Raw genomic sequence first — 18,271 nt, 5'->3', positions numbered from 1 at the left:
CTTTATTGACATGAGCTCATCTCATCAGGGGGATGATATTATCCAATGAAACCCCTCCATATGTAACACTGAACAGGGTGGAATACACAGAAGCCAATAAGCCACAGTAAATCAAAGTAGAAAAAAAATGTAGCAACACAGTTTATATCAAATCTTTACACACAAATAAAAAGTCAAAAGAGCACTGGATATTCAAACAGTGAAGCAAAACCAAGAAGAAGAAAAATAGCTTTGTAATGTATAATGCACTGCACTGCACCCGTAATAGTCTGTGTGTTTCTGTTCATTTACATGGAGCTACAGTACTAGGTTGGCAGAAAAAGGTGCATGGCTTTTCGTTTATTCAAATGAATCACTGTTTTCATCTGAAACATATAACAGGGAGAGAGGAGGATCACTTGGTGGGATGCGGTATGGTATTTCATTTATTTTACAGTGTAGTCCTGATGACTCGATGGATACGGACATCAACAGAGCCCAGTGGTTAAGGAGGTCAGTTTATTTGACAGTTAAGTGTCAAAAAATTGGCAACGTCGAAAAACTCTTTTCTAGAAAAAATCAAATAAAAAGTTTAAAAAATATCTAACGTAAAGACAAGAAATTAAGAATAAAATAAAGGAATTATAACGCTGTATATCCCTGTACCAAAGTGGTGTTGTGGTGTGTGATATTAGTTAGCATGTCATGCTCCGTTAGCGAAGTCCTTCCAGAAGAGGGATTGGTCATCCCCGCCTGTTTATTAACTATTCATTTGGCGGCCATTTTGAATCTGGCCCCGAGCTTAATGTGCAGGAAAGGAGGGAGAAGAAGGTGAGCTCAGCGAAAGGCAGTAGTCAGAGTCGAGGGTGAATACAATAATGTCGATGGTGAGGATCCATGGTTGGTAATGGTTAAAGAGGGGGAGGGGGGGGAGGTCATGCAGCTTGGGCCAGAGGTGAGGAAAGGAGTTGGAAAGGCCCCTCTCCTTCACACTGTGGCTCCTTGCCTGGCGGTGCTTTAGGTAGGACACAAGACTGGAAGGGAAAAACAGTGGATGTTAGCCTAATGTTATGTCTCAACAGGATAAGGTGAAATAAAGTGACTTAAATATATTGATTCAAAAGCAAAATGAGGGAAGTTCAATTTCTGAAAGATCTGAGTTGACTAGATCACTGATACTCAAACTATGGTACACTCATCACTAGTAGTAGACAAGCTCTCTCTAGTGGTAAGCAGAGGAATCTTAGAAAATTATTTTTTTTGTTATAATTCTAATACTCAAAAATGTAAATGAAAATACTTAAAATATGAGCCCATTAAGATTGATTTTTATGGAGTATCTCTCCTTTTTATCAAGGTTTTGTTCAGTTCACCAGTTCAAACACTGACTCCCACAGCTCACAGAAGTATTCAAATACCTTTCAATATGTAATCCGTTAGCAGTGTGGGCACCTTCTCACTGTCCTCCTTCATGGCATACAGAACTGGATGAAAACAAAAAAAGTAGGACATTTTTTTTCCACCAACCAGTAAATATCATTTGCATTTAATATGAATGTTCTGGCCCGGATAGACTACTAGGCCTACTTACTTTTCGTGAGCATCTGCAGGTCGTCAACAGATGGAGGGGTGCTTTTCTTCTCATACGGGATAACTGTGTTCAGATACTGAAAGCAGAGTCAAGATTCAGATGTAATGAAGCCATAGCCAAGAGAATGTTCAATTAATTTAGCTTAGCTTTAAAACTGGAAACAGTGGGCAATCAGCTCGCTTGGCTCTGTCCATCACTGTTTATTTTATGAGCTTCCTGATCCCAAAGAAACCCCACCCCTGCACTGCGTTTATTAGCCATCCTTCACAAGCAGAATGTCAGGCGCAGTCCCTCTATTAGTAATGCAGTCTCTATGCTATGATAAGCTTACCAGCTGCTCAATTGTAGCTTAGTACAGTATTTAGCATATATGTAGCAAATGGTGTAGGCTACAGACATGAGAAGGGTACTAAATCAATCCTCTCAGCTTACTATTGGCAACAAGGCAAATTCGCTCATTTTTAACAATTCCTTCAAGAGTTAATGAACTTCCACCACAGGCCATTAAACACTGACTGAGAGTGTAAAGGAGCAATCAAAGATGTCAATGTAAATGCTAGGGGGAACTACAAAACCAACATCAACACACTGTATTGAAGTTATCTAGGCATATGTTTTGCCTACATAGACTAAAACAGACCTATATCTTTAACTAATCAGCTGCTTTCTTCGCATTGTTCCTTCTAGCCTGCCATATACTATCAGAGTAGATCACATGACATACAGTGGGCTGACCATCCCTCTTTATGACCTCAACTATGCATTAGAATCAGGCAGTGGTTGTACTGTATATATTTTCAGTGCCCTTAGTTGACCTGCACCAGGTCTGATAGGGCCCGTGGTCTTAAAGGGCCCGTGCACACCAAGGACCAACACAGCACAGTTGGCACAGGCACATTCCAACTGTATACACTGTAAGTTATTATTTATTGTTCAAAACACCATGAATGTCACCTCATAATGTCACCTATAATCAACTGTGCTAACAAAGTAATTTATATACCTTATATAACTCATGTCTGTCATAGTACAAGTCCGGACAAAGCAGGAACAACGTTTTATGCTGTCCACATGACACAGGTTTATGCAGTTAAGCTATATATTATGAACACATGAAAAGGGGGTGTTATTCAATTACATGATTTGTGGACATTGTTTATGTTTAACTTTAGCATATGTCTGTAATTACCTGACCAGCGAACTGAACTTCCATCGAAATGCAGCTGTGTCACACTTTGCAAAACATGTGACGTTTGACCTCACCTGTTTATCATTGCCTGTGCTTCCAAATGTCTGTCTGATGCCGGTCTGCAGGATGTTGGACAGCCCCTCCATGCTGAAACGCTGCAGGGCACAACACAGAACACAGAACATTAAAGGAGCAGTCAGTGATTCTTGAGACTAGTTGACAAATTGTGTCAAAATAAGTGAATATCTACCACGTGTGTGCTGAAAAAAAATGTGTTAATATACAGCCTAGGTTCTGTAAACTGGCATGTCGCTACCTACGGTGGACCCCCTTTTGTTTACATACCCTCTGTTTATATATCAGTTTACAGAGCCTAGACTGTGTATTAACACCAGATTATTTGTCAGTGCACACACAATACCGAAAGGTATGCCTTGGAGATATACACTGATTTTGAAAACAAGCATTCTCCAGATTGGCTGACTCCACCTTTAATGTAATTCAAGCCACTAATCATCAGCTCCTTGATCAAAATGAAGGACTGTCTGAAATTCTAAAATAGTCCTTTGTTTGGTCGCACACAAACAGCATGGCATCATGGTGAGATACCATTAGCTGTAGTGTTTGTGTTGCGTCTGCATCATTAAGCCAGGTTTTTCAGTAAATCAGGGCTGTTTCAAGGCCTGGAGTGAAAAGACATTAGGCTGTTTTTCTGCTAGCGCTCATGAGTGGACTGCTGTATGTAGACAATAGGTCACTTCCTCTCTAGCATCTCTTTCCTGGAACATGCTTTAGAGGCTAATGGACCTGAGATCCATTATGCTAACAGTCAGAGGGAGAGCTGTCAGGCACTATGGTTTCACCTTTCTCTCATTTACATGGGGAGGAATGAATGTCAAGGCTCTACTGTTATAGGAAAAGCAGAGGTTGGAGATAGACATTAAGGGACAGATGTACTCAGGTTTGTGCATCTGTGCATTTTCTGCTGCAGACACACGCATGCTGTATTTATAGTCTGAAATACTCAGGGACGGATTTTCAAAAGCCGCAAGGAAGATTCCAGTGGGCTAAGAAATGTGTGATTGACATAGACTTGTTTAAAGCTATATTGTGCTAACTTCTGTCGCCCCCGTGAGGAGTTCTGAGTAATTACAACAACACTTTCTGCACATCCACATGAGGTAAGCCCTCGGTGCACATGGATTGTATTCCTTCCAATGTACGTCAAGTTTTTTTTTTTTGGCAGTACAATCAACAACTGAAACATTTCTTGGGCGCTTCTTGGGATTTTTCTGATCTCCTGCGCCAGTGACGTGGGGCAACAACAGTTTGTAAATGCTGCCATACTTATAAGGGCTACATACAGTACTTCCATCCGTAACACAACCAGCGCTACCCTCTCCTTAATTTGACTTTCTTTCAAATAACCACTAACTTGCTTATCATTTATTGTTGCACACTTTCCTCTGATAGTAGTAGCAGAAGCACCTGTTTATAAAAACTCTTTTGTGTACGGCACACACAATATCAATAAAGTTGGATAAAGCCTTCAAGTCGACCCCCCCTTCCCTGCCTCTCACCTTGACGGGCATGCTCCCTGTCTTCTCTGTCTGTCCCGTGGGGCTTGTGGCGTGGACAGTGGGCGTGCCAGCTGTCCCTGTGCCCTGCAGGCTCAGGGCCTTGTCGCGGCGCCGGCGCTTGCTGCCGTCCCTCTGCTCCCTCTGTCTGTTCTGTACCTCCATGAGGCCCGTGATGAAGGTGTTCTTCACCTCCTTCTCAAAGTCCAGCTCCTCGCGCCGCGCCAGCTGGCCCACCAGCTCCTCACTGAACTCCAAGATGGCCGCCTCCACGCGCTGCAGCAGCTCCTCCAGGGCCGAGCTGGACATCAAGCTCAGGCCTAGAGAGAGAGAGAGAGAGAGAGAGAGAGAGAGAGAGAGAGAGAGAGAGAGAGCGAGAGAGAGAGAGAGAGACACAGACACACATGTTGTCAAAAAGTGGTTTTGCCAAGAAGCCTTCTCCAGAATTGCTGACTGCACCTTTAATTGAACAAAGATGGAGTATTTCCAGTACTTTTTACCTTCATAGGAGCAGTTGTTGTTGGAGGCCTCTGACAGCTGCCTGATCTCCTCCAGCAGAGAAGGGTTGGTCCCCATGGAGCAGCTCTCCTCCTCATCCTCCTCTTCCTCTGTCTCGCCAGGGTCTGGAGAGTTCTCCATCATCTCCACTATCTCCTCAATCACCTGAGAGAGAGAGAGAGAGAGAGAGAGAGAGAGAGAGAGAGAGAGAGAGTGAGATGGATGGAGAGATATATTATATGGAGACCAGTGAATAGACAGGGAAGATATTAGGAGACAGAGGTACGTAGGCTACACACACACATCCATAGCTGCCCATTTATCAGTAGAGTGTGGTTGCTGATATGCCAAACGCCTCCTTTATAAGTGTACATATCATACTTAAATCTGTTACGGATGTATATACAGGCTCCAGCAGTGCACGGGATGGGGAGGGTTTAAACAGGTGTTTAAAGGTAGTCTAAACTTAGTATCTTGTACCAGCATGATATAAGATCAGTCCACACACATACATACACACACACACACACACACACACACACACACACACACACACACACACCTGATCAGCTGTGATGAGAGGCTCTTCTTTCAGGCAGTTAGCGTTGTCGTTCTTCTCATTCATCTCCTCCTCCTCTTTTTCGTGGATCTGCAGAATGTGAGAGGAAGAATCAGAACTAAACAAACAGATGGCTGCTACACCATGAAGTACCTTTATAAGAAAGAAGTAAACTACATTTCATTTCATGTTTGCAAAGAAACTCAATCAGTGTCTGGGAAGCAGAGATCAGTCTGGGATTGCTCTCATTTGAAAGTATCATGCTTAAATATTTGAGAGTTTTTACATTATTTAGTTTCACTATTTTAAAAACAAGTTACTATTCCATTTGAAAAAGCGTTTCAATAGTTAATTCCTTATGTTTTTATTTATTTTCAGTATTTGACTATATAGTTTTCATGGCTCAAACATGGTTCTGTGTGAAATGGCTTAACAGATATGAGATGTATTGACATCAAATGTGTTTCAGGAATGCATAGTCCTGTGATCACAATGGTGATCCCCTAACATTTCATCTAGAAGATCCCATCTTTAACTGTTGCAATTATGGTCTATAAGCAAAACACTTCCAAACGACTGACATTACCATCAACTTCAGCTCCACTTGCAAAAACTAATACAAATATCATCATCCCAACATATAAAACAAGATGGCTAATGGAAAACGTTAAACCTGCTCAACCTTTGCATGTTGTTGGCACTTAGCTCGAAGCCCTGTTGTACCAAAGTACAGCCTCACAGGTCTTTTTATGTGAACTTCTGCAAGGAGAATGTCAGTGTTGGCCTTGACCAGCCCTACCATGGCCCTGACTGCTAAGTGCCTGCTGTCCGGTTGGATGTGGCAGGCAGCTCATTAAGGGAGAGGAGGAAGAGGGAGTTCTGCTGAATGGCAGACCAGTCAAGGTTGGTCGAGCCCGTCTTCAAGTATCAGCATGAGAGTAAGACTGAGACAGAGGGAGCCAGCTAGATACTCAGTTTGGCAACTCTACAAAATGAAAGTAGTGATTACTTTGTTTTTAGTATTTTCCCTGGGTCAGAGCCTTTAGCGGTTTGATTAAAACCAGGCTTGTTTGAGCAGGCAATGGGTAAATAAACACTGCAGTAGAGCACAGAATAGTTTGTTCTCATTAATAACTCATTATTAATGCTTCTGCTGCATAGCTTCATTTCATCCATACTGTGCAGAATGTTGATTCAAATAGCATTCATATGGTTTGTTTAGTAAGTTCATTTAAAGCAATGCAATATAGTTGTAGTTTCACTTTAAAATTAATGTGATTTTTTTCTGAACTTTTTCTACTATGATTATTTTAGTAAATATGCATAACTCATATTGTTTTAAATGAACTCAACAAATCTTACTTACCCTCACTATTCCAATAAGAAAGTTTTTTTTTAAGGCAATATGAAAGATATTGAATGGTGTACTGTAGGCCTACCTCCTGGTCTGAAAGGTTGCCGTTGAGTCCCTCCGAGTCGTTGCCGTCCCAGGTGGAGATGTAGTTGTCAGTCAGAGCATCCCACACGCTGCAAAACAACACACAGACACATACATGAGGCACACATGTAAGCAAGGGCTACGTTTAAGTACCAGACCCAGGCATCAAACACTATTTTTGGCCTCAGCTCTGGAGGCTGGTCTATTACTTTAAGCCGGTATCCACGCATGGTGTAGTTGCATAACGGCATTAGACTGAGAGTTGGGCGTGTTGTTTTATCTCCTAGGTCTGGCTACCCCTGTCTTCAGCAGCCTGCAACTCAGTCAATATTTCAAGTCAATGACACTGTGCAATACGCATAGCTGGAGGCTGCAAAAGGAACAATGCAGGACAGAGTAAAACACAGCTTACTACTCAGTCAAAGGTGTCATATATATATACAGTATAAAGCATAGATTTAAATAGAGCTTCTCACATCATTGTGCCATGGGTCTCGGTGCGAGCGCCTGTCTGAAGAGGGAATGACATAGAACCGGAGGAGAAGTCTCCTTTTGTGTGTTGTTTCCTCCTCTGTTCAGAGGTTGGCCCGGGCCTGCTGCCCTGCTCCCAGTGGCACAGCCCACCACCCGGACAACACAGTGGACACCATTCAGCTATGAGAGCTTACCTCACCAGCCATGCCTGACTGCAGGGCCAAGGCTGCATGCACCAGCACACAAACAGGGTCTACGTTTCAGTAAACTTAACCCTAAGATGAAAACTAGGCCATTGATTGTTCTAAAATAAAATGTCTAAAGAGTTTCTAGAGTATTACTTTTGTGCTAGGAAAAGTTGCTACCAATGCCATCTTCATTTAGTCTTATTTGAAAACAGCTGGTGGGCTGTATTGCTTGCTATTGTTGAATGTGTTGTATTACTGTGTGAAGCAGTTGTGTGAAATAGAGCAATCAAAATAAACTCAAACTGCTGCACAAGTCAATAAGCTAAAAATAAACCAGCAGCTTTCTTGACCAGCAGCTTTCTTGACAGTGATAGGGACCCCTTTAATTTTATTTTTTTTCTCAGTCGAGCTAAGGGTGTAAGGGCAGGGTGTCATATTGTATCATATTGTATCATATATCATATTGTATGAAATGTAAAGCCCACTGAGACAAATGTATTTGTGATTTCGGGCTATACAAATAAAACTGATTTGATTTGATTTGATTTATGTCATGTCAATATGAAGCCCCAGCCAACAGCCTGTTAACTTAGCTTAGCAGAAAGACTGTAAACGGTAGGAAACAGCTAGCCTGGCCCTGTCCAAAAGTTAAACCATCTGTTTAGCAGGACCTATGAAGCTCACCGGGAGGCTATATGTTGTTTGTTCTTTTGTATTTATACATTTTGATTTTACTTTATTCAGAAACTGCACAAATAAAAAATTGTAATTGTAGAGAGGGTTATGAAAGACTATATCTTCACAGAGAGCAGCGATGGTAAACAGATTTTGTTTAATTTTTGACAGGGCTAGGCTAGCTTTTCCCCCTGTTTCTAGTCTTTATGCTAAGCTAAGCTAACAGGTTGCTGGCTGTAGCTTTGTATACTGTTTAGTAATGACATTGATCTTCTCATCTGACTATGTTTCTCATTTGACTCTCAAACCTTTGCTGTTCCTGAACTGAACTCTTTAAATAACAAAACACGCACCATATTAAAATACTTTTCTATTGTATCTAATGGGTAATAATCACCACAGTTTACACTACAACAACACATGATGACACATCACATAGTGCCTGCATAATGCAGGGACAAGGCTTGGTCATCTGGCCAGCAGGAACTGGACTGACTCCATGTTACATAGCCGTCCTGCTGTGCTTGTTGGCCCGCGGCCACTGAAGAGAAATCACCCTGTTTAATAGTCTACTTGTCCAGCAGCTTGTGCCTCTCACTCAAATATTTTAATCAGGCAATTGCAGCGATGACAGTCTGTTTGAAAACAAGCAGCAGATTTCCATGGTTGGCAATTAGGTTATTTTTCTGTGTATCTGTAAGCCCCTTTAAACCCAAATCCACAAAATCCTTCTATCTGTGTAATTTGTAAGGCTGCATGATAGTAAGCGTCCGAAAAGAGTTAGTCATATTTATCAATACAAATGAAAGATATTGTCATTTGAGTTTGATAAACTTTACAGACATTTGGTTTAGATGAGGCTGTCAATGGCCTGGTTCATATGACACAACATGTATTTTGGACCAATCACGGCAGTTCTCTGCCCGAACGTTCTATAAAAACACTGACTGTTGCCATGATACATACGGCCACATCCACACAGTCAATCTAGACAGAAAAAAGGCTGCTTTATTAACTATATGTTTTATAATATTTATTAACATTTTCAGATATTTGTAAAAAAATAAAAATAAAATAAAAAAATTATATTTTAGTTTCCAGAAGCTTTATGCCATAAAACAACTCACTTGTGTTGTAATCACAGCATGGATTGTAGGTTGTAAAAAACGGTTATGAAGTGAGGAGGAGGAACAACGAGACATTGTTTAATGGGATGAAAGCTCCAGAGGACAGTACGTTGGGAACAGTGTGTACATCTGACCTCACGATATCTCTGCTGGTTTATGAGTCTGTGCCACACGGCAAACCAGTGCACACCATTAGGCTTGTGTCTTGATCATATTGTGCAGATTAGAACTGTAGTACTCACATCCACCCACACCCCTGTGTTCTGTGCACAATAATCACTCAGAGCTATATGCACGAATACAGACAGAACGTTTGATATTATTTGAAGAAGAAAAAAAAAGATCCCCTTTAATAAATCTCAGCTCTCACACACCTACAGCGGGGACTATTTTTAGCCCGATTCATAATATCCATCCAGTGTGAGTATGACGTGTGTGTCTTTACGCCTCAGAGGCTGCTGGCAGAAGGAGGAGGATCTGGCCGTCAGCTGGTGGACAGACCAACAGAGCCAGAACACAGCTGAGGCGTACTGCACATTGAATAATTCAGCGTGCAGGGCCCACTGGGCACTGTGCACGGTGCATGGTGCTGGGGAGGGTGGGGTCATGCTGATGGTGAATGATTGACGGCTTGTTGTGGATGCTGCGGTCTGGCTGTGTGCGCGGTAATGTTTTGGTGTGTTGCGTGACATGCTGGTCAGCTGAGCCTCTGTTTTGGCATTGACAGGGTGTTGTGATTACAGATGTAGATGGCAGCTTTATGAGTAAGCTAGCATGTAAACAACATAAAAGGCTATATGCATACAGTATATATACTGTATATAGTGTATATTTAGTGAAATGAAATGTTTTGATTTATATTTTTTATGTGATTAATGAGTGGTTACAGCTGTAAGAAAGCCCCTGAAACTGTCTTTATTTATGATCATATTATTATTATTACCAGAATAATACTGATTATGATTGCCTATAACTTCAGTATTAAAATAGAAATATATAGTGTCATTTCTAGCATTTGCATCTATTAATGCCGAGATGCCGAAGAAAATTCAGACAAGAAAACGTTGCAGTGGTGTGGGTGCATTATGTTTGTTAAAAATCTAAAATGATCTTAGATCCTCTCTGTAAATTGACATTGTTGTAACATACTATGGGATGCTTCTTGGAATTGGGTCATTTTGTAATCCAAAGAAAATTATTGCAATCACTTTAACGATAACCTACTACATGTGCTATGAAGGCCAGCTTAGGTATATGAACTGCATCAGATCCCTGAAGACCTCAGCTGGGCACATTACAGGCTTGAACATACAAACACAGAAAAATTCCATAGCGTACTGCTATGCAATATGCTATATTTAGTCAAACTGTAATAAACTGATGTGGTGACTCACTCTTCGTCCTGCAGCCTCTCCTCATCCTCCTGGTTGTGTGTCTGGTTGCGTATGGGGGCCAGGACCTCCGTCTTGGTGTTGTAGTTGTGGAAGCAGACGTTGAGCTTCTCGTCAAACTCGTTGACCAGGTCCTCCATGGACTTGAAGCTCATCATCTCAGAGAAGTTCTCCAGCTCGGAGAAGTCCTCGCGTGTGATGGAGGCCAGGGGAACCGTGGTGGTGGTGGTGGTGTTGTTGGAGGTGGTGGTGGAGTAAGAAGAGTGATTGAGTGCCGGGTGGTCAAACTCATCCATGTGGTACGGCCTGAGGTCCTCAAACTCCTCATCCAAACACACTAGAGGGGCTTCCATGGTGTCCCCCTGTCTGGTCAAACTGTGAGCCCTGCACAAACAAGAGTGGTACAATATTTAAAGCTATAGTGCGTAACATTTTCATATAAATGAATGTTGGTTACGTTCAAGCCATTGCCTAAACAGGTTGACATAAAGTTGATGAAGCCGATCAGCTCCACAAAACTCTCTTTCTGTATTTCTCAGAATGGCAGAATTTACAAACCAGTGTCACTCCATAACACTGGCGCAGGAGCCCAGAAGTATCCCAAGAAGGGCCTGAGAAATGTTTCAGTTTTTGATTCTACTGCTAAGGAAACACCTGGAGGTACAGCAGAAGGTATACAATCCATGCACCGTCACCAGAGGCTCACCTCATGTAGATGCGCTGACAGTGTTGTTGTTATTACTCAGAATTACTCACAGGGGAAACAGAAGTTACGCACTGTAGATTTAATGCACTGAGTTTGCTTAATCAGCCTGATGTTTAGGTTTCATCAGCATTCATTTAATTGGGCAAGACCACTGCTGCTGCCAATGTCTTTAAAAGGAAATACCAGATCAGAGAAAGTACAAAAGTCTGTATCTTTCCCCATCTGTTAAATTAACCAATACCCCAGAAGGATTTATCTGGCCTCACCTAAATCACGCCTGCCTCACCTCATGTGGACTGGCACCGTGCTGTCTAGACAAAGAGGATATGGAGGTAAATGTGCCAGAAGGGGACCAGGTCCCAGGGGGAACCCAACCAGTTGGCTTCACTGGTAAACCATGGTTAATGAAGTACCTCTGCTGGGATTTACCTAATGAGCTTTCCAAGATTCTGGGACATGGCATGAAAGGAACATTTGTCAAGTGCACAGTATGGATTTATTTTAAGTGCTTGCCGCGGGTTTTCATATTCAATATAGGGCGAATGATTATAACATTATAGCATTTATAGCTGTTGTAAAGATTTATCAACTTCCAAGGGTGTGTTTTTATAGCACAGTGACACCCCTCAGTGCACATGTGGGCTTCTGGGACAGAAAACCACTACAATGTATTTGGAAAGATAAGGAACCTGAAGATACGTGCAGGAGCATCTGTTGTCCCATGTCAGATTGTATAAAGAGTAAAGAATAAATCAATTCTTGTGGAACTCTTCTTGCATATAGTTAACACTTGGGACAGTTTGGGGCAAGGATACACTATTCAATTATTCATTTAAATGGAGCAGAGTTTGGAAAAGCATACACTTCCAGAAACACCGATCATCAATTGGGCGTACTATATATCCACAGAGCAAATTCTACACCTCAGATTTTAGGTGGTACATTTCAATCAACTACTCTTTATGGAAAGATAAAGTTCTTGGAAGCTCATGGGGGACAAAGGGCCATCAGTAATTTAAAAAAAGGCAATTTTTGGCTTTTAGAAATCAGCAGGAATTCAAGGCTTAATGCTGCTGTCAGTACTCTTGAGAGAAGTCTGGCCTCGGTCAGGTTATCTGACGCAGTATAATTACTGTAGTGAGGCCCACATATTGTCCTTTCTGCTTGGCTGGACCGTGGCCTGGCCGCGTTAAGTGGGTGAGTCCATTTAAAAACAAGCTTGAGCTAGCTTCTTCTTCCTTCTCATCACACCACTCAGCAAAGTGCTGCTCTGTCAACTACCGGATGTTGTTTTCAGGCTAGGTCTCTCTCTCTCTAAAGCTCTGTCCTATTCTGCTGTGTTTTTTGTTTGTTTGTTTGTTTAATTGGGTGTGTTGTGTGTTTGTTTTATTCCTCTTTTTGCAATTGCTTCGTCCTTTGACTTCAGAAAATAACTCAAATAAATGGTTGCTGCAGAGAACTACATCAGCCCCTTTTAGGTGACAGTGACTGACAGCTTGTGTCTGCCAATAGAGCCAATTACGGTCATTGGGGCCTTCTCAAATAAACATGGGAATTAGTAACCTTGCCACAGGGAGTTTTCTTAGGGGGACTGCACTGATGCACTGTTGACTAATCGCACAAATTCAATTGCCTAATAGCACTTTCCAGTAACGCTGTATAGACTTTTTACTGTAAACCCAATCGGACTGGATGTAGAATATTCCGTTGTAGCTAAAGGGAGGCATGAAAGTACAGCATCCACATGCCAGCTGACAGCAGTATAGATGGAGTAGTGTTGTCGAATGACTGCATATTATGTGTGTGTGTGTGTGTGTGTGTGTGTGTGTGTGTGTGTGTGTGTGTGTGTGTGTGTGTGTGTGTGTGTGTGTGTGTGTGTGTGTGTGTGTGTGTGTGTGTGTGTGTGTGACCTTCATACAGAGTGGTGGTGGTGGTCCCAGGTGAGCCCCCTGTGCTTCATAAGCACACAGGTATGGAAAGAGCCAATCACACAAGCCCATTCAGAGGTCATTTAAAGCAATGGAGCGAGCCAAACCACTTCCCCCATTTATTTTACTGAGAAAGGGATGACCACAAACTACACGGCCGAAAGACAAATCGAAAACCGATTCCAATGAATTTCATGTTCTATTTTGAGACACTGAGCAGGAATCTATACTGTAAATATATAAGAATGTATGTGCAATAGCCAATTCGATTGAATATAACAGTACAATTCTCCTGATTTCATCCCACATGGGGCTAAATGTAGCGAACAATTTCACTCACTGATCAATTTTTCAGGCAGTCGTGTGCAGAAATGGAAATCGAGGCAAGTGCATGTCATCAGCTCATCAGAGAGAGAGAGAGGGGGAGAGAGAGAGCGAGAAAGGAGGACTGGGGGAGGGAGAGAAGAGAGGAAGAGAAGGAGAGATGGAGGAAACCATGGTTACGGGGGAAAAAGGATGGAGGGGAAGATGATGCACATGATGCGACGAGGACCGCTGGTGTGAAGAATGAACAGCAGGGGATGGTCTGATAAGGTTTATACAGCAGCCTACTGTGGTAAGACAAATTACCTGCAGTGGATGTTGCCTCTCTTGTTATGGCCTCGCTGTGTGTGTGTGTGTGTGTAGGCAGGATGTTCTCACACCAACAGCATCCGTGCCTCCCTCTGCTACAAAATCAACCGACGATCAGGCGTGCTTACATTCATTCCAGGGAGAAGAGAGAGAAAAAATCCAAAATATCATGGGGTTAAAGATGGCTATAGCGTGGTCCTAGCATCGGGTCTGTATCCCTTTTTCCCTCACCCGTATATAAGCCCACAGCCACCCTTCTTATCTGTCCTCCCCACAAGCCCCGTTGTTTTTTTTCTCTTCCCAATCAATAGGCAGCCAGCACCAGCCTCACACAGAGCCTGCGCACTGCCCGGGCCTATGACGATATCAGCTAAAGACCCCTCCCCTTTCCTTCCCTCAACCATCCTCTCTTTCTCCCTTTGTCCCTGCCTATTCCCTCTATCCCTCCCTCCCTCCCTCCTTCAAGCCCATTCAATACACATGCATTAGTTACCCAATATTCATGAGGAGGGGAGGGAGGAGGAGCAGAAGGTGTGGGGGAAGGAGCTATTTCTGTAGCAAGGTAGCACACTGTTTACCTTCAAGGGCCGATTTTGTCCTTTCAGGGGGCCCGAGGCAAAATACAGACATGGGGGCCCTCCACACATCTCTTGTTCTCTCCCCCCCCTTTCAATCCTTATTTATCTGTGTAATGTATTTTCTATTTTCTTCAAATTTAATTTATAAAAAACAATGTTACCAAAGCATCTATATAATTTGACCAAGGGACAGTACACAATAATGCCAACACATTGACTGACTTTCACATTCAATTGTCTTTTATTTTTGTGCTCCTCTTAAACCTTGGACCTCATAAAGATGGAGTCAGTGATTTTTAGACAACGCTTTTGTCAAAATAATTGCATATCTCATCAAGATCCGCTGGGAAAAATGAAAACAATATCCTGGTTTTACTGTGGTATTTGTTTTCATACATTCAAATGTTGAATTATGTTCAAATCAATTTAGATTCTGCATAATCCCTGCTTTCAATCTGTGATTGGGGTTAAGTCCTCCTGTCTAGGAGTCTGGGCTGGACTCACACACACACACACACACACACACACACACACACACACACACACACACACACACACACACACGCACACACACACACACGCATACACACACACACACACACACACACACACACACACACGTTACAGTTCACATGTTATTATCACACCCAGAGTGCACTCAGACTGGGAAATATTATAATATGACTATGTTTGCCGTCTGGAACATCCAGTTATCAGATATGAGCAGATTTGACAGATTAAGTTTTGCACAGCACGATGGGATAGAGATAATTCAGAAAATAAGCATTTAGACTGTGTGTGTGTGTGCACATTACCTTGTACAATGGGGTATGATGCAGTATTTTGAACTTTTTCCTTCATCCCAACAACTGTGTATCGTGATGAAAAGTGTGTGTAGGCCTAGACTCAAAAACAGACCAAACAGACAACATTGTCGGTGAAAAAACGGTGCTTGTGTTGTTCCAAAATAGATTTTAGAAATTGGCAAGCAGACACAACAGACAGAGACAAAGAGGGAAGATGCAGACTGATTCACTGAACACATGACGTCAGTACACAGGAGATGCTGAGGCCTACCTGCCCAGTTTAAGATTGCTGTACCCGTATGATAAATACAAATCTCACATCACAGACACAGACAAAAAATATGTGAGCATGATTAAGCACACAATTTGATCATTATTACCATCATCAGTGTGAAATAAAAAATTAGAGAAATACAGTTTTGGAGACATTCCGACCGACCAGCCAACAAACACCAACTTCATTGGTCTCTCTTAGCAGCTGCTTCTTCCCCACGCAAACAAGAAAACTGGAGAAAAGAAAGAAAGAAAGAAAGAAGGAAAGGGGATCCTGGTCTGTCAGAGGCCCCCCATCACTACAGCAACATAGCGAACACACAGCATGGCATTGCACAGACGCTGGTTGCCATGGTTATAATTGTGTGGGCAAAGGAATTACTCCACAAGCAAGAAGAGGGGAATAAGAAAGGCATGAACTTGTTGGCACTGGCTTTCTTTCAAAACATAGCACAGTAAATGACCTATAATGTTGAAGATTTTAGCTTAACAAGAGCAAATTATACATAAGTAGTGTAAATATATAGACAATTGCATGTGTGTGCTTTGTACCAGCAATTAAGGTAAACCTTAGCGTTTCAATGTTTCGATTGGCTGTGTGAAACCCATGGGTACAACAAATCACGTAGTAATTAGACAATCACAGCTGTTAAGTTATAATTGGATGGAAATAGATTGAGTGTGTGTTCAGGTGTCATTCCACTCAAAGCATGTATTAGCTGAGTTGACTGATTAGCACACCTTCAACCAGCTAATTAGCAACGCTGCCTAAACAATGGATCTGTAGTTGAAGTGTGGTGTGATGGAAATTTCCAGCACAGTGGAGTCAGCGATTTTGGAGAATGCTTGTTGTCAAAATCAGTTTTTGTCAAATTCACTGAAAAAGGAATCCAGTGTTAATACACAGCCTAGGCTCTGTAAACAGGCATATTGATCGCTATTGTGTGCCCCTTTGTTTTCATACCATTCTGCATTAGCCAGGTCCTACCAGACCATCATACTTCATTTCATTTGTACAGAGGGTCTGGAATTGCTAAATTGACAAGCGTTAACTCACTTGAAGGCGGGTGTCTGTTGAAGTGTAGGCCTATATACCAAAATACCAAACTTTTTTTGCGACTAGAATACGAAATCACCAACTACGGCTTTACCAAACAGTATAGGCCAAAGAACTGCACTGGAATGACAGTGGCATTGGTCTGTGAGTGTTTAACTTTGTGTCATAACGTGAAACTCAATCTATACAGATGAAATAACGCACCCTTATAGAGGCCTACTGCAGCATCCTTAGATCACCAGGGACTACAGTGTATTCATTGCACTGTTTCTTTAATTGGGTGTCCCATACTGAACATACCCACATATACTTAACACCATAAAAAGGCCTATATATTGCTTTTCTTAATTTTTTAGATGAGTATATAAAAGTAAAAAAGTACACCATGAGATGTATGTGTTTTTGTTTTGTTTAGTCAGTGTGTATTTTGCTGACATCTAGTGGTGATTACAGGGACTCAGCAGACAAAGAGGGTTCATTCATCACATAATTATTTATTTGTGTACTTGATAGGGACAGAGCACTGTAATTAACAACCGTATCAAAAGTACAAGATGTAAACATGCCGTGGTTAGCAAAAAGGTTCATTTACATCTCACCTGATATGGATGCTTTCATGGTCTCTCTTACTGCAGGATTGTGACAGATAAACAGTTTGCTCTTTTTAAAAACAATTAGGATTATTTCCTTATAGATCATAGATACTGGTCCCATAATCTTATCTAGATATCTAAAATGAATTAGGAAAATGATTTATTAAATCCCTTCAGTAAATATTCTGCAATCAAAGGTTTCCCAACAGTCGTTATTTTAGGAATTCCAAATAAATATCAAGCTATGCACTCCGTATTAAAAAATAAATAAATGCAATGTGTTCACAGAGCATCTTTCTGAATATTATCCTCCTATTGTGCTCAGGAAATACATTTTTGAACATAACACACAACTAAGAACACCCACATGGCAGGACCAGACAGTGATGTGACCATCTGGTCCTTCCTTCATAGTACATGATACAACAGATCAAAAGCTATCAGAACCAATAGAGGATCTGCAGAAATAAACCCTTTCTTTACTCTTTCCTCACACTTGTTCGCACACAGACTCACAGTAGTCAGCCGAGTCAGTAAACTGGGCACAAATGTATTGGGGGTCATTTATGGATCTGGATTTATTTTTGCAGAAAAAGCAACAGTTGAGTGCTTATTGATTTTTTGTATCACTATAATATGTATTTAGGCATGATTCAACGATTAGTTGACTGTAGGTCAGATTCAACCAATCAGATTGGACTATGTACATTGTTAGTCGGGGACACCCCTATCATACATGATTTAATGATGGGAGGGATCTGGGTCATGCCTCTGAAGGCCCATATTAAATGAGCAGCAATTCTTCTATGGTTCAATAAATGATCATTACCATAGATCATCATATGGATTCATCAATATAACACATCTACATCACTACAAGTTTTTTTCCCCAGAGAGGTCATGATGGCTTAATGGGGCTTTGAAAACCTTTGACTTGGTAATAGATACTTTTTTCAATTCAAAAGGAGAAAATGTCAGCTGAATTAGAAGATATTCCCTTGGTAACGGCAA

General features: G+C 41.7%; 1 protein-coding gene across 2 annotated transcripts; it reads right to left on the bottom strand.

The window, feature by feature from the left end:
• fez1 (fasciculation and elongation protein zeta 1 (zygin I)) lies at positions 1-14,092 on the bottom strand (the record flags this gene model as incomplete). 2 transcript variants are annotated; one of them, XM_080041047.1, is made up of 10 exons in its annotated part: positions 13,951-14,092; positions 10,690-11,070; positions 6,833-6,920; positions 5,397-5,483; positions 4,837-4,999; positions 4,340-4,656; positions 2,834-2,914; positions 1,571-1,646; positions 1,398-1,463; positions 1-1,013 (listed from the first exon to the last, which is right to left on the bottom strand). In XM_080041047.1, the coding sequence occupies exons 2-10, from the start codon at positions 11,037-11,039 to the stop codon at positions 997-999; spliced, it is 1,245 nt and encodes a 414-aa protein (XP_079897173.1). In that variant the 5' UTR covers positions 11,040-11,070; positions 13,951-14,092. The 2 variants fall into 2 exon arrangements, with proteins under 2 accessions (XP_079897173.1, XP_079897174.1); XM_080041048.1 differs by lacking the exons at positions 1-1,013; positions 1,398-1,463; positions 1,571-1,646; ... (3 more) ...; positions 5,397-5,483; positions 6,833-6,920 and having other exon boundaries at positions 10,686-11,070.
• Between the last annotated feature and the right edge of the window lie 4,179 nt (positions 14,093-18,271).

The sequence above is a fragment of the Ammodytes marinus genome, assembly GCF_949987685.1.
Source record: "Ammodytes marinus genome assembly, chromosome: 14".
NCBI classification, from domain to species: Eukaryota; Metazoa; Chordata; class Actinopteri; order Uranoscopiformes; family Ammodytidae; genus Ammodytes; species Ammodytes marinus.
This window is presented reverse-complemented; position numbering and strand designations above follow the sequence as displayed.